Below are 17881 nucleotides of genomic sequence, written 5' to 3' on the forward strand. Positions count from 1 at the left end.
AGGAAACCAACAGTCAAAAACAGGAATAGACTGGGTGGGAAAAGAATGCTCCAAAAATTCCACCTTGCAATGTTTAATAATGAGATAACCCAATTAACAGAAACAGTAACTTTAAATATGTGAACTTTTCCTCTGTAGATTTTAAATTCATCTTTGGATCATGCCCTAAGGACAGCAACCATTTTGAAAGAAACTACTGATCGAATGATTACAACTGTTGCAGAAGATCTTGCCAAAGTACAGAGATGGAGGAATCAACTGAAATACTAGTTTGACCCAAGACAACCAAAGACTTTAAAAAAAAAAAAAGAAAAAAAGAAAAATGCAAAGGAAACTTGATCTTCCCTCAAAAAGTATCTTATTACACAAGTTTGGAAGAGGACTTTCTAAAGAAAATACCAAAACCATAGGAAATGTGGGGCCCCACATGCTTGAAAAAAAAAAAAAAAAAACCAATGGACCTTGATTCTTAAAATTGAAATCAACAAGTATTATTTTCAAATAAATCTGTTATTCCTAACTCGTAATGAAAGAAATTAAAATAATAAACTAGGGGTAGCTGGGTGACTTAATCAAAAGAGTATGCAACTCTTGATCTCAGGGTCATGAGTTCGAGCCTCATGTTGGGTACAGAGATTACTAAAAAAAGAAACAAAAACCAAGAACAACATTTAAAAAAGAGGACAGAATGAAACAGTAGACTATACTTTTGCCTTTTAGTTTAGAAGACCCAGTGTGAGCAAGGCTGGGGATGACAGGGCTCTCCTACACTGAGGGTGGAAGTATAAATTGGTGCAATCTGGTGGGAAGAAGGCAACTTGGTACAAAACTTTACAAATGTCAAAGCACTTAAATTCTGAGCAGCAATTCCATTATTAGCAATGACTTTATAGGTAGCTCCCCACAATAGGCCATGGTATTAGTACACAGGGATGGCCACTGGAGCACTGATGGGAAGAGTCCCCAGGTGGGATGAATCTAAACACCCTAGATGAGAATTAATAAATAACAGTAATGCAATAAGTCAGTACTCAGCAGCCACCGAAAAAAATGTAGCCATGGGAGAGGTGGCGGGGTGGGGGGGAGTGAAAAAAGCAAGATGACTAATAATACATGTAGTGTGACGTTTGTGTATGCTTTTCAAAGGGCATACATATTTTCTGCAAACATACACAAAAATATCCAGTGGACTTCTAGGAAATGGAGCTAGGAGTCATCCAGAGAAGGAAGAATCTTTCCTTTTCATTTACTTTCTGTACAATATGAAATTCTTAAAATATGTATTCTAACTTAATCTCTTAAAGTAAGAAACAGGCAAACACGTTTAGTCCTAGATTAATGAATTTAGGACAAAAGTAAAGACAATTTATTAAAACTATGTACCAGGGATTAATGCCAGAACAAGATTCTGATTTGCTTCTTTAAGGCTGATTTAGAACCTCTTTAATGACAGAGCAGCACATCATTGACTCTTTCCCTCTTTCCTGAGGCCTGTATTCACTCAAAACAGTCAACAAATGGTTTCCTAACCCCCAGAGCTTTACTTAGTGGTACAGAGTTAAATCTATTCCTACTTTGAAGATCTTCGTGGTGACCAAGGCAGCTGCTATTTGTCTAGGGCTGGCTGGAGAACAGGCTATTTTTAACTTTAGGGCTTGGAAACTTGTTACGCGTGCCTTAGAAGAGATAAAGCAGAGGCCGGCCTGAAGATACCTCTGATTTTGTGGCTAAAGGTACTTTAAGCTGTGGCACTATAAGGAAGATAGTGAACACTGTTAGTAGGATTCTAAGAGAAAAAAGGGAGTTTATAAACTGCGTATATACTCTTTTAAGAGGCTTTTAGATTCATCATTTACCTAAATTTAATCACAACTTGCTAACCTGTTTTATGTGCCAAGCACCACCATCCTGTCCTCAAGTTTAAAATTACACTTCTCTGGCTTGCAGGGTTCTTATATGATTCATAAGTTCTTAACTTTTTTGGGTTCAACCCTCTTTGAGAATCTGACGAAAGGTATGGAGTCTCCCTTACTCCACTCTTGCAGGGAAAAGGGATGTAAGAACACACAATTTTGCACACAGTTTTTAAAAGTTCACAGACACCTGAAGCAAATCCATGGAACCCAGGTTAGAAAGGACCACAATAAGTGAATATTCCTAAGCCCTCAGTTAACCTTTATAGAAAATTAACTACTGTAATCATTTCCTTAAAAATATGGCCCATCTCTACTTTATTAAACTATATTCTAAATGTTAATTTTATATTTCCTTAATGACTGAAGATCATTATGAACAATCACTGCGACATGCTTATTCCAAGAAATAGAAATAGGGCAATGTCCCTTAAGAAGTCCTGGAAGTGCTAAGCTCTGGCTTATAAAGGTAATTTTGTATGTACTGATTATGTAGCCTTGGCTGTCTCCTCCCTTCTTTGTGTAAATTCTGACAGATCTCTTTTAATTCTGAGGCTGTAACAGACCAGAAAAACAAGCTTGTTAACTAACTGTTTATTTCTAATGCTGAGTCAAGGGGCTCACCATTGCTGAGGGCAGCAGTGTGGTAAAGACACATCTGGCAGCTTCCACTGTTCACAGGCCTCTCTGTTTACTTCCAATGTGTAGCTGTGCTCTGGCTGCTTCAGGTTGCCAGGGGCAAGACAGCAGGGTGAGGGGGAATGCTTTTATCTCTTTAATAAAAAATTCTAGGGGTGCCTGGGTGGCTCAGTTGGTTGAGTGTCTGACTCCTGATTTTGGCTCAGGTCGCAATCCCAGGTCATGGGATCAAGACCAGCGTTGGGGTGCGTGCTGAGTATGAAGGCTGCTTGGGATTCTCTCTCTTCCCTCTGCCTCTCTGCCCAGCTTGTATTCTCTAAAATTAAAAAAATTAAATGCTAGGGGGTGCCTGGCTGGCTTAGTCTGGAGAGCACACAATTCCTGATCTCAGGATTTTGAGAGTCCCAGGATGGGTGTAGAGATTACTCAAAAGTAAAATCCTAAAAAAAAAAATTCAGCCATCCACTTTATTATACAAATGAAAACATCTTTTTATCACTCCTTTCTACTGCAATCTTACTGATATGAATGAATCTTAATGATTTAAAACAGACCTAATTCATACTAAATATGAATACATTTAATATCCAAAACATTGTTTTGGTAGCAGAAATTTTACTGTGGGATGAAGACTCTTTTGCTCCTTTGGTTTTAAAAGAAATCTGCCTGTAACCTGACAGAATTCACAGAAAGTCACAAATACCTATAGCAGAAGTGAGTTATAGAGCCATCACATCTTACAAAAATAAGGTGTCAGGCTTTTGGGCTGAAATCCAAGAATTTTTGTCTTTGTGAATGATATTCTTCTTATCTTTTTGTGAATATGGCTGAACAGTCTGAATCTGCTGGATTTTATAAGCCAAGCACTTATCAACAGGAAGCAAATGTGGGCTTCAGAGACAGTGAATAAATGGTTTCAATTAGTTAATGGCGAAATGTCTTCTTCAGGGTCTTGGTATCGGAATTTGTAATTGCTAATCTGAAGGCGGAATTAGCTTGTACTAGGAATTTATGTAAGATGAACACTTACATTTTCAAATTCAGTAAGAGATTTAGGAAACAAAGGATCTCTCCAATTCTAAGCCTAAAATATGTGTAAAATGGAGGCCTGAAAGGATCTCACATCGCTGTGATAGGACAAAGTCATCACTGAGTATGAAGTGACTGAATGAATGGGCCAGTGTTTCCAGTCATCACACTTTTGGTTCCATTTGTCACAGGGCATTGGATTAGTGTAGATCTCTGTTCCACACAAGTACTAACCCTGGACTGCTAGTAACCAAGGCATACAAGGACCGCAAATAAAATGCAGATACCCAAAACTAACCCTTTCACTAGCAAAATACTGTTCTCATGCTTGATATTCAAAGAGAACTGTTTATTAATGTCAAGACTTTCCTCTTCAGATACACATCCAGGTTGAATTACATAACCTCTATGTGCCCTAGTTTCCTCAGCTTCAAAATGGAGATGATAATAATAGTACCTATCTTCACAGGAATAAATAGGAAGATTAAACGAGGTAATATAAGCATTTCAAAACAGGGCTTGGCATATATAAAGCTCTAAGTAAGCACTTGCGTATTATTATTGTTATTTAGCAAAACAGCAAGTTATGAAATTAATATATCAAAACAACTTTCCTATATAAAAAAATGTTTGAAAATAACATAAAAGATACAGTTCACATGGAATCACAAAATAAAGATATTATGGAAATATGCAGTTCCTATATGAATAAAGGTTCTGAAGGTTATAAAGATTTAGGTAAATAAAAAGATATATATATCTAAATTTAAAATTTTAATATTATAGAGCTATCAATTTTTCCTAAATTAACCTACAAATTTACTGCAAACCTAATAAACATACCAAAATAACTTGTGGTATTAATAAAATGATACTAAAGTTCATTTAGAAAAATGTAATAGCTAGAAAACTTCTGAAAAGTAGCAGTGACTTAGGTGGAGTAGAGATTATATCTACCACACATCAAAACACAGCATGAATTAAAATAGGGAAAAACACAAACTACAGGTCAATAAAACAGAATTCAGATATGGACCAATATGCATATTTAGTCTATGATAAAGGTAGTATTTCAGACTAGTTGGGGAAAGAGGGATTACCCAGTAAAATCTGTACAATATCTGGGTGTTTAAGAAGACAGCTGGATTCCCATTACATAATGTATCAGTCAGGGTTCACTGTAGGAACAGAAACTCTGCTAGGTATTTTAAAGAATGGGATCGAATATAGGTCTTAAAAATCTAGAGAAAAAGTTGCAGGGGCAGAAACTAGGGGCTAACATGCTTTTATTAATTTTTTTTAAAGAGAATGTTCATTTTTTTTGAGAGAGAGAGTTACAGAATCTTAAGCAGGCTCTGCGCTGTCAGCACAAAGCCCAATGTCACGAACTGTGAGATCATAACCTGTGCTGAAATCAAGAGTCAGACACTTAACTGACTAAGCCACCAGATGCCCCAGCCAACATGCTTTTAGACTCAAGGTTATTAATCACCTTCTGTCATGCAGAGAATACAAATTCAGTGCTGCTACTGCCACCAGCACTGTCTCATGCCCATGCTGCAGCTAACAGACACTAAAACATGGAGTCTGGTTGCTACAAACTTCAGATGGCAGGAGTTTGCTTATCCACTAGCACAGCCAAGGTAGATGGTCTCTACCGTCCAAATCCTGACCTAATGCAAATCACTGGCAGAACCTAACCTGTTCAGAACAAACCCTACTTACCTTAGAGTCTGCAAAACTTCATTTTTGGCCTCTCATCCCCTTTGGTATGAGATGGGGAGGCATAGGACATAATGCCAAGTGCTAAGAGACTGTACCTAGCATGTATTCTCACACTAAAGTCAATTCCAGATGGATGAATTATCTGTAAAAATAAAATGAACTCATCGAAATATACTAAAACAAACAGTGAGTGGCTTTATAATATTGGGCGTAAAAAGTATTTCTAAGTACAACATATAATACAAAAGCCATAAAGGAAAAGTGATGGATTTACTACATAATAACAATGGTTATACCTATCAGCACAGTTGACCCTTGAACAACATAGATTTTTTTAAAGATAAATACAGGACAGTATTGTAAATTATTTTCTCATGATTTTCATCCATCCATCATCCATCCATCCATCCATCCATTCACCCATCCATCCATCCATCCATCCAGAGATGGAAAGAATGCAGAAGCAGGGGAGGGGCAGAGAAAGAGGGAGAGATGCGAACCAGGTTGTGTGTGCCGTCAGCACAGAGCCCAATGCACAGCTTAAACCCTAAGATGAAATCAAGAGTCGGACACTTAACCAACTGAGCCACGCAGGCTCCCTGTTTCTCATAATTTTCTTAACATTTCTTCTCTCTTTACTGTAAGAATACAGCATATAATACATGTAACATAAAATGTGTGTTATTCGACTATTTACGTTATTGGTAAGGCTTCTGGTCAACAGTATGCTATTAGTAATTAAGTTTTTGAGGAGTAATAGTTACATGAAGATTTTCAATCGTTTGGTTGGGGAGGGTGGGTCAGCGCCTGTAAACCTGTGTCGTTCAAGGTCAACTGTATTTTAAATGCCCAAATATTTTGACCAGCTATGCCATTGCTAGAAATTTATATTATAAAAAAAGTGTGTCTGCAAAGGTTATGAACCCAAATAATGCAGCATTATATGTAAAAGCAAAACTCTGAAGATGAATAATATATAAAATTATGGTCCATAATGCGACAACACCACGAGGCCAGGTTAAAAGAGATATTTGAAATGAAGACATTTCCTTTGAGTAACACCAGTGAAGACACATCCTTATATCATCCTACTTTATACAAATATTACATTGTTTTTATAGAAAATCAACTCAGGCTATCTTGGTGGGAAGATTATGGTGCCTTCTTTTTCTTTTTATAACTCTGATTTAGAACTTTTAAGCTTCCCAACTTCCCTTTCTTCCCCTGACCCCAAAAAGAAAACTTTTGTAACTATATATTTATTTTCTCTTAGAATATTCACAATTATTTTTGGTTTTCTAATTTAAACACACATGACTTTGAATTTACATAAAACTGTGTTCTTCAGAAGTATCTGGGAAGACAGGATATAGTGTAAAATTATTTCTATTAATAACAAAAGAAATTATGAATTTCAATTGGGAAAAAACCTGTACTTAAAAGAAAATCATTCTATCACACACACACTTAAACTTTTTAATTTTACCACCTTTTCTTTTAAAATAATTCTTTCCCAAAAAACTATACTTCAGTTAAGACAGGTAAGTATCTGGTAAGTACTTAATATGTACATAGGTAGTTGTGAAAAATCACCCACAATTCTAATATATTCAGTTCCAAACATGAAAAATTTCCTTTTAGAAAGCATTTTAACATTTCATCTCATCATCTACAAAGCAGCAACACTATTTAAATTATCAAACATGGCAAATCCAAAGATATGTAATCATAAAGTCCATTAAGAAGTATGTTTGAAAAATCATTACTCCATAAAATATTTACAGTGTTTAAATTACATGGTAGCAACCTTGTCTTGATCTATTTTCGTTGAACATGTTAATAGAAATCTCAAAAAAAAAAAATCCTTATTCATCCTTAATAAAGGAGACTTTATCCTTGGATTTATTCAGCATCTTTATATCATCCAAAAGCTTTCTGGGTGTTAAAATATGCGTAGAACCTGGTAGGAGAAAAGATAAGATTTTCAAAAGCCAGCACTTAAATAGATTCTTTCTGAATAATTATATTGCCCTGTCACAATATATTATATTGCAAAGTGCCACAGCTTGGGGCAATTTAACAAAATTTCTATAGGACACATTCCTGAAATCTGTCTATACCACAATATTTCAAGTCCTTCCTCTTCAATGAACAGCAGACTTAGTAACTCACTCCTAGGGCTCTGTCTCTTTTGTGCTATATGTTGATATGCTGAAGAGCAAAACTGGAGGTTATTCTATCCCTGTGGCAGAACAGGATAGTCACCGTTCAATCACAGGACCAGTAAGCAGTGCTCTAGATTTAGACCTGGTGTACAAATGTTGCATTCCATAGACGAGGTGAGGTTATATCTCAGTGGCTTTGATTGAAATTCTTAAAACTAAATTCCACACAGGACTTGCCAAAGTCACATCCACAAAAACATTCAAAATATTTCTGTAATTGAAATGTACTTATGTCTCAAAACTTATTTAATAGTAAGAGCAAGTAGAGAACATAATATTTTTAAAAAATTAATATTTAAATAATATAATATCTTGAAGATTATTCCTTCAAAATCAGAATATTTAAAAATCAAATTATCAAAAAGATCAACCAGGAAAAACCAGGACATCACATAAAACCACTATGATTAATTACACGTTTGCACTGAACAATTTAGTTCTACATGTAAAATACAACATAAAGTTTTACATATATTCTTGCATTTAGAGTTTATTTAAAATAAAATTGAAAACAGGAAAAAAAAGTCTTACCAATAATAACTTCACAGGATTTATGTGCCTGAGAAACTTCATAAGCACAACGCATTTCAGAGTACGTAATTCCTCCAATTACAAAAATAATCAGCTTTGACCCATTTTTCCTGTCCTCTAAATAATTAGCTCTGGGTTTCTGGCGAGCACTAAAAAATAAATACAAACATGTTAAAAACATTTCTAAAGCAATAGTGCTTGTAGATTTCTTAAAAAGGCTAATTCAAGCAAACTCAAATTTGGTACCAATTACATTGATTTTATGGAAATGACTGGAGAACCAAGAATTAAGTAGGACAGCCCCACTTCAAATTTACCTGTCATCAGGGATGCCTGGCTGGGTCAGATGAAAGAAGGTACAACTCTTGGAATTCTCTCTCCCTCTCTCTCCCTCCCATGCTTGCTCTCTCTAAACAAATAAACAAACTTGAAAAGAAAAATGGGGAGGATGCCTGGGTGACTCGGGCGGTCTAGTGTCCGACTTCAGGTCAAACAGCCAAGACATGGAAAACACTTAAACGTCCTCTGGTAGAAAAATGGATAAAGAAAATGCAGTGTATGTATTCAGGGGAATATTATTCAGTCTTATAAAAAAGGCGGGGGGGCGCCTGGGTGGTTCAGTTGGTTAAGCGTCCGACTTCGGTTCAGGTCACAATCTCATGGTTCATGGGTTCAAGCCCCATGTCAGGCTCTGTGCTGACAGCTAGCTCAGAGTCTGGAGCCTGTTTCAGATTCTGTATCTCCCTCTCTCTCTGACCCTCCCCTGATCATGCTGTCTCTCTCTCTCTCTCTCTCTCTCTGAATTTAAAAAAAAAATTTAAAAAAAAAAGAAAGAAAGAAATTCTGCTAATGGCAACATGAATGAACCTGCAGGGCATTATGCTAAGTGAAATTACATTGGAATCAAAGACAAACACTGTCCGATCTCACTTCTCTGTGGAATATGAAACAGATTCACAGAAGCAGAGAATACTGGCTACCAGGAGCAAAGGGCGGGGAAGGGAAATGAGGTAGTGTTGATCAAAAGGCACAAAGTTTCAGTTATCCAAGGTCAATTAATTCTAGAGATCTAATGTATTGCCTAGTGACTATAGTTAAAAATTATATTGTATATTTGAAATTTGCTAAAAAGTTAGCTCTTAAATTATTAATTGAGCCTTCTTAACACACACACACACACACACACACACACACACGAAAGAAAATGGTAACTTGGTGGAGGTAACAGATATATTTATTACTTTGTGATCATTTACAATATACATATATCAAAATACCAAGTTGTAGATCTTGAACATATACATTGTTTTTAAGTCAATTACACCTCAGTAAAGTTGTTAAAAAAAAAAAAAGAGTTAGATCTGGGTTCCAACTCTGATTCTGCTGGCTTCTAAATCAGATGGACTTTCAGCAAGTTATAGAACCTCTCTCTAAACCTCAAGGGTTGTTTCCAGATTAAATTAAAAAATGTAAAGGATAAACAAAGCATGGAATCTGGTGCCAGGGAAGCATTCAATAAAAAAATAGCTATTATTTATATATCACTTCCTCTCCCAGACTGCTCTACATCTGCACTGTCCAATACAGGAGCCACTACCTCCTGTTTAAAATTTTTTTTTCTTATTAAATGGTTTATTGTCAAGTTGGTTTCCATATAATACCCAGTGCTCGTCCCAACAAGTGTCCTCCCCCATGCTCATCACCCCCCTTCCCCTGTCCTCCAACCCTATTGCCCTCAGTTTGTTCTCAGCATTCAAAAGTCTCTCATGGTTTGCCTCCCTCCCTCTCCTCAACTATTTTTCCCCTTCTCCTCCCCCAAGGTCCTCTGTTAGTTCCTCGTAAGCCACCTATATGTGCAAACATATATAGGTATCTGTTCTTCTCTGCCTGACTTATTTTGCTCAGCATAACACCCTCAAGTTCCACCCATGTTGCTACAAATGGCCAGATTTCATTCTTTCTCATTGCCATGTAGTATTCCATTGTATAGACGAACCTATTTAAATTTTTTTAAAGTTTATTTATTTATTTGGAGAGAGAGGGAGGGAGAGATTGTGAATGGGGTAGGGGCAAAGAGAGAGAATCCCAAGCAGGCTCTGCATTGATAGTGCAGAGCCTGATGCAGAGCTCGAATCCATGAAGTATGAGATCATGACCTAAGCCGAAATCAAGAGTCAGACACTCAACTGACTGAGCCACCCAGGTGCCCTGAGGCTACTTAAATTTAATTAAAATTAAATAAAATTAAAAATTCAGTCATACTAGCCACATACCAAGTACTCAAGGGGTGCATGTGGCTAGTGACTACCATATTAGAGGGCAGATATATATTTCCAGGACTGCAAGAAAGTTCTATTGGATAGCACTGCTATTCATAGGAATCATTTTTTTGTTCCCATCTTCACTAGTAAAAATTCTGAGCTTTTACTTGAAAACTATATATTTCAAAATAAAATTTTTGTACATCTAGAGGCACCTGGGTGGCTCAGTCAGTTAAGTGTCCCACTTCAGCTCAAGTCATGATCTCACAGTTCGTGGATTCGTGCCCCGTGTCAGACTCTGTGCTGACAGCTAGCTCAGAGCCTGGAGCCTGCTTCAGATTCTATATCTCCCTCTCTCTCTGACTCTCCCCTGCACACACACTCTCTCTCACAAATAAATTAAGACCTTAAAAGAAATAAATGTTTAAAAATTTTTAAAAAATTTTTGTACATCTATTAAAAATATATACTAGTTTAAAAATTATATATGTGGGGGCGCCTGGGTGGCTCAGTCGGTTAAGCGTCCGACTTTCGCTTAGGTCATGATCTCGCGGTTCGTGGGTTCGAGCCCCGCTCGGGCTCTGTGCTGACTGCCAGCTCAGAGCGTGGAGCCTGTTTCAGATTCTGTATCTCCCTCTCTCTCTGACCCTCCCCTGCTCACACTGTCTCTCTCTCTCTCTCTCTCTCTCCTAGAAATAAATAAAACATTAAAAAAAATTAAAAATAAAATAAAATAAAAATTATATGTGTACTGATGCATATTAATGAAGCTTTAATTTCTTCCTTTTTTAGTAAAAATAAATACCCTCAAATCACCTTGTTACCCATTTTGGAAACCATGTTCTAGAGGGCCTCTAAGATCCTGCAATGTAGGATCCCATGGTAAACTTTTAATAATGTTCTGGTCTATGTCCATCTGACATCTTAAGAAACAATGAAGGAGTAAGCAAAAGAAAAAAGTAAAGAGAATCAGTAACTGGTTTGAAATATGAAACAGGAATTAACATACACTCATGATTCCCATATAAAATAAATCAAGGAGATACTAAAAGTGCAATTAAAAAAATTTTGTTTTATTTATTTTTGAGAGACAGAGAGAGAGAGCGAGCGAGCGCATGAACAGCGGAGGGTCTGAGAGAGAGGGAGACACAGAATCCAAAGACAGGATCCAGGCTCTGAGCTAGCTGTCAGCACAGAGCCCAACTCGGGGCTTGAACCCATGAACCGTGAGATCATGACCTGAACTAAAGTCAGACACTTAACCAGATGAGCCACCCAGGCAACCCTAAAAGTGCAATTTTGGTTTAAAAACTATTTCAAAAGAAATAGAGTAAGAAAGCAAAAAAAAAAGGGGGGGGCATGGGGGAGGGAGATTATACTGCTCAAAACAACTATGTGATTCTATTTTTAAACTTCTGAATAGAAGTTTATATTTAATTTGTTTCACATACATGTATAAGATGCTCTGCTAGTGATTTACATTCTGATAAATACAAAAAATAGTAATTAAAATCCCTAGATCCTGAAAATCTCACTCTAGAAAGCTTCTAGCAGCTTTGGTTAAAATAAGAGTAAACCTCTTTTTAAAAGCACAGCTGAAAGTAAACAAGTAAGAGAAATCTCCAAAAGGCCAGAAGTAAAAAGGAAGCCAAAAACTAGGCTGGTTAACTGAGTTAAGGCTTGGTCTGCCTCACAGAACGTTAGCTTAATCTCATCAAACAAGGGTGTTTACCCATTTAATGAACAAAGGAGACAGTCTTAGGCACCAGGCAAAGTAGGGTCTGGGAGTTGACACCCCTGCATTACATAAGGTCAGGACATTCAGTTGTTCTATGGTATAGTATGCTTTCATATTGCTTACCTAGACTCATTTAAAACAGGTCACAGTTAAAGAAAAACTGCTAGTTAAGTAACTATGCTTCCAAGAGCATTCTCAATATATGAGTACTTCTCAATATAAGAATACTTTCAATAATTAGTCTATAATATCATACTTTCATAGGTTTTACCTTACAGCCCCTGAGCCATTCCATACTGCTGGACACTGGGAACAATATGGCCATTCTTTTGAATCTAATCTATTATCGATGGCATCCTAGAGAAAAAAAGAATTAACACCATCAAAAAATGTAAATTCCAGGATTTTTTTCTTAATATTTATTTTATTTGGAGAGAGCGAGAGAGAGACAGAGCATGAGCTGGAGAGGGACAGAGAAAGAGGGAGACACAGAATTCAAATCCAGGCTCCAGGCTCTGAGCTGTCAGCACAGAGCCCAACGCAGGGCTTGAACCCACAACCCATAAGATCAGGACCTGAGCTGAAGTGGGAAGCTCAACTGACTGACCTACCCAGGCACACCCTCTAGGATTTTTTATTTGTATGTTTTGCATAAAACTCAAAATTTGTGTTAACAATTAACCTCAAGATATATAAATATTTAATAAAATAAGGTTAACCCTCTCTCTGAAACTTACAAACCTTATTTGCTCCAAAAATTAATGTAATCCTTTACTTATTAAATTAATATTTACAGAATGTCTAAACTTCTTCATTTGGAGGGTCTACTGGTGTAAGGACTGCAGACACTTTATCAACACCTTTATCTCTAGAGCACTAGGGGTTTCTATCTACCATCCTAGTCCTGACAAACTTCTTAGGCTACTGGAGAGTCCAGTCCTTGGCTTTCGTTGCAATGGTTCTATAATAAAATGTACACTCCTGACCTCGTGGTAATCAAGACAATCTAAGGAGATAAGAGAAGTTTTCCTTTATGTTTAAGAAAATTTCCTTTTTTTAGGGTTATATTTTATGACATATTTCTATGTATGGGTGTACTATATATAGATGCTTCATTAGTACAGTAATACATAGCTTATAAATAGCTCATATGCTATAAGCTCATGTTCATAATTTTTAGTTCAGTGTACATGATTACAACAGTTTGGAGACCACTGCTTTACAGCATGGTAGTAATAAAAGGTATTACTAAGTGGGCACGAGGAATGAGCGCAAGGTACTGAGTAGTCCAAGAATATTTCATTAAGACTGTAAGAAGTCTAACTTGGATGTAAGAAAGTAAATAAGCAAGTAAAGTTTACTTACTTAAACTTAATGTTTAATTGTAAACATTAAATAAACAAATACATAAATAGATTCTAAGAAGCAAAGAAACAAAGTTTTAGGAGAAATTCTGAAGGCCTTAAAATGCCTAAAATGGATTTTATTTTTTAATTAACATGTAAATCCTTGTTATAGGGTACAGGAAAGTCAATTCTTATTTTAAAAGTACTAGTGAAGGGGCACCTGGGTGGCTCAGTTGGTTAAGTGTCTGACTCTTGATTTTGGCTCAGGTCATGAACTCATGGTTCAAGAAATCAAGCCCTTCATCAAGCTCTGTGCTGACAGTGCCAAGCCTGCTCAGGATTCTCTCTGTCCCTCCCCTGCTTTATTTCTTGCTCTCAAAATAAACATTAAGAAAAAAAATTTTTTTAAGTAGTAGCCAAGAAAGACTACTTAGTTCTACATCCGTGTTATGGATAAGAGAAAAAAATCTTATGCTGTATAACAAAGTCTAAATTCTTTAAATTTTTACCTATGATTAAACATGTGTGAGTGACATAAAATTAGCCAAGCAAAACAGGAAAATCATAGTAATAAACTATAAATGTTTAGTTTCCAAAGCAAAGTAGAAATTGGGGTTTAAATCAAAGGAAAACTGGAATAAATAGAACTATATGATTATAACTGAAGAAGCAATGCCATGATTTTATTGTTCATAATATAACTTCTATTAGTTCATTTTCTAATTTCCTATAATTGAATATTAATTTCTAAAAGGAAACAATATTAAAGGCATAAACCATCTGTTGGATATAACAGCAAACTATAGTTTACAAATGTATCACAAATACATTTCCAAGAATACTAGAACCTAACCTTTTTTTTTTTTTTTTTAACATTTATTTATTTTTGAGAGAAAGAGACAAGAGTATGAGCCGGAGAGGGGCAGAGAGAGAGGGAGACATTGAATCTGAAGCAGGCTCCAGGCTCTGAGCTGTCAGCACAGAGCCCGACGTAGGGCTTGAACTCACTAGCAGTGAGATGACCTGAGATGAAGTCAGATGCTTACTGACCAAGTGAGCCAGGAGCCCCTGGAGTCTAACACTTTCTAACAGTGGTCACATACAAATGTTATTTTGTTGACCTTCCATTCAAATATATTATTTATATTTGTGCTACCTAGAGTTATTAAAACAATAGTTTTTTTTCATAAGGCAGTATGTGTACTTATTTTTATTTTGAGGCCATCAGTGTGTAAGTTTGTTTGATATCTTCATGGAAAGAATCTTCAAGTTTCCTTTCCTCCCCTGGCCCCAGATACAGCCTTCTTTTGTGAACCTTCCCAGTACTGCAGAAAATTCCTGACCCACAGATATGCTCAGACTAACAGATAAACATACAAAGAGTAAAGAATACTCTACAGATAGGCACTTAGGGTATAGGTAAAATATAAAGAATTTTTACCTCCAAAATATCTTTGATAAAAGGTGTCCATCGAGAGAGTTGAAAAGTTTCTTCTGTAGACCTATCCTTTCTTAATGGTTTGCCTTGTTGAGACTAATACAGAGGAAAAAATTCAAAACCAGTAATTTTTATTTAGTAATATTAACTTATTACATTTTCATAAAAAGATAGGCAATTTATAGCAAATACTATGTATATTTGACTTAGAACTAAGAGTGGAAATGCTTACTCAAAAAAATCTGAATAAGAGTGGTCACAAAATTTCACAGTATTTTGTGCTCTAATGATAACATCTGTAATAGTATCAGAAATTATGTTTACTCAAAAGTGCTATAAAACTTGATGGTAAAGACCAAGATTTTAAACAGAGTTCTTTCAAAATTTGCTGTAAATGAATCATACAGAAAAGTATAAAGCAAATTATAACAGAAAACATAAGGTATAAATTCACTAGAAAATGTATTTGCCTAAATTACTCATATACAGACAACAAAATTAAGATTTTTTTGCTTAACAAATCTATCAAGTCAAATTGAGAAGACTATCCACATAGATTTCCCATGAGAAAACATATTTAATGTAAACAATCACATATGTATGTACATCAAGATATATATACAAATGTAAAATTCTTACTGGGGGGACAATGGGAACACCAAGGTAACTCCAGTTACGGATCATGTCACTCTCATTTTCTATCTTTACATTCTGGATCAATCGGTCCAAATTTTCTTCTGTAGTTCCTTAGATAAAAATATGTAAGTACACAGTCACATAATTGCTACCACAATCATCTATAGGCTTAGGTAGTACTCATGAATAAAGTTTTTTAAATAAAAAGCAAATGTTTAATTACATAGCCCATTTGATCTCCCAATTTCCTGTTTATATTTATCTTAATCAACTTCAGCTACAACCTTTGAATTTTCTGAGACTCCCTTATGATGAACAGTAAAGTACTTATTATAAAGTGATTTTAAGGGTAACTGGAGGGCTCAGTCGGTTAAGCGTCCGACTTTGGCTCAGGTCATGATTTCACAGTTCGTGAGTTCAAGCCCCGTGTCGGGTTCTGTGTTGACAGCTAGCTCAGAGCCTGGAGCCTGTTTCAGATTCTGTGACTCCCTCTCTTTCTGACCCTCCCCTGCTCATGCTGTGTCTCTGTCTCTCAGAAATAAATTTAAAAATAAATAAATAAATAAATAAAAATAAAGTGATTTTAGAGCAGAGTATTTCAATATATTCATGAAAACAGAGTCTCAATTACCATTAATACTGAAGATGTAAAGTAGAATTGCTCTTATTTTATCGTAATTGTCATGATTTTTGTTGAGAAGAACTGGAAGAAGCACTCGCATAGAATCTTTCACCTTCTGTCCTTCCGCATCGGTTCCAAGTGCCAGGTCCTTAATGAAAATTAAATATAGTCAGTGGCCTATAATCCAAATTCATTTTTCAGTTAAAAGCATCTTAAATCCAGGGATGCCTGGCTGGCTCAGTCAGTAGAGAGTATGACACTTGATCTTGGGGTTGTAAACTCAAGCCCCATGTCAGATATAGAGATTACTTAAAAATGAAATCTTCTAAAAAATAACCTCAAATTATGCCAAATTTTAATGTAACACTGATAATACTTCACAAAAAAAGTAGGCATCACTTAGAAACTACTGTTTAAAATATAAAAGTCAAAAATTAATTCAAAGAAAATCATTAATCTAAACCTATGCTAACATGATAGCCTTGAGCCACATGTGGTCAAGGAAAATTGGAAATCTGGCTAGACTAATTAAGATGTGCTTACAAGTGAAAACAACAGATTTTGAAGATTTAGTTTATAAAAAGGAATGTAAAATATTTCACTAATAATTTTTATATTGATTACATGTTGAAATATTTTGAATTTGTTAGGTTAAGTCAACTACATTATTAAAATTAACTATACATGTTTCTTTTTACCTTTTAATATGACTACAGCTAACCCTTGAACAACACAGGTTTGAAGTGTGTGGGTCCACTTATACATGGATTTTTTTTCTTTTTCCTTTTAAGTTTATTTATTTTGAGAAAGAGAGACAAAGAGTTTGAGCATGAGCTGGGGAAGAGCTGAGAGGGAGGGAGAGAGAGAATTCCAAGCAGATTCTGTGCTAACACAGCACAGAGCCGGACACAGAGCTTGAACCCACAAACCCTAAGATCATGACCTGAGCCAAAATCAAGAATCAGACGCTTAACTGACTGAGCCACTCAGGCACCCTGGATTTTTTCAATAAATATAGCATAGTCGTTTTTTAATTTTTAATTAAAAAAAAAAAAACTTCTTTTTCGAGACACAGAGCATGAGTGGGGGAGGGGCAGAAAGAGAGGGAGACACAGAATCCGAAACAGACTCCAGGCTCTGAGGTGTCAGCACAGAACCTGATGTGGGGCTCAAACCCACAAACCTTGAGATCATGACCTGAGCCGAGGTTGGATGCTTAACCAACTGAGCCACCCAGGCACCCTTATTTTTTATTTTTTTTAAAGTTTTTATTTAAATTCCAGTTATTTAAAACACACAGTGTAGTTTTGGTTTCAGATGTAGAATTACATGACTCATCATCACTTAAATACCCACTGTTCATAACAAGTGCCCTCCTGAATACCTATCACCCATCTAGCCCATCTCCCCACTCCCCTACCCTCCAGCTATCAGTTTGTTCTCTATAGTTAAGAGTCTGTCTCGGAAGAGGGCAAGATGGCGGAGAAGTAAGGAGCTCCGTACTTGCACTCGCGCCCATACATCACACAGAAAATATCTGAAGCCATTGGAAACCTTACAAAACCTGAGAGATTGGGAGAAAAAAGACGCAGAATCCACTGAGAGAGCCTTCTAACGTGAGTGCGAACCAGGGAAGATAAAATCGGGCCGGGATCGGAGACTCCAGGGTGGGAGGTGGTCCCCCTCTACCCTCTACGGGGAGTGAGAGGGGAAAAGGTGAGAGTCCGAAACAGAAAAACCTCCGCACGGGGGAGAAAAATTTCCGTTGGAAAGACCGT

The 17881-nt window shown here is 36.3% G+C and overlaps 2 protein-coding genes across 2 annotated transcripts in view; one reads left to right on the forward strand and one right to left on the reverse strand.

Annotated features, from left to right (window-relative positions):
• AKNAD1 (AKNA domain containing 1) overlaps positions 1-1707 on the forward strand; it is a 43967-nt gene extending 42260 nt beyond the window's left edge. The window contains exons 14-15 of the mRNA XM_039251119.1: positions 139-237; positions 1582-1707. Coding sequence (XP_039107050.1) covers positions 139-237; positions 1582-1707 — 225 coding nt within the window. The remainder of the gene's footprint in view (positions 1-138; positions 238-1581) is intronic.
• Positions 1708-6554: 4847 nt separating this feature from the next.
• On the reverse strand, positions 6555-16251 carry LOC120244538 (syntaxin-binding protein 3-like; the record flags this gene model as incomplete). Its single annotated transcript, XM_039251121.1, has 6 exons — positions 6555-7266; positions 8063-8211; positions 12333-12418; positions 14849-14941; positions 15485-15591; positions 16113-16251. Coding segments are annotated over 6 exons (669 nt in total), but the record flags the coding sequence as incomplete, so codon positions are not given.
• Between the last annotated feature and the right edge of the window lie 1630 nt (positions 16252-17881).

This window comes from Hyaena hyaena, unplaced genomic scaffold (assembly GCF_003009895.1).
Source record: "Hyaena hyaena isolate Hyena2069 unplaced genomic scaffold, ASM300989v1 scaffold_390, whole genome shotgun sequence".
Lineage (NCBI taxonomy): Eukaryota > Metazoa > Chordata > Mammalia > Carnivora > Hyaenidae > Hyaena > Hyaena hyaena.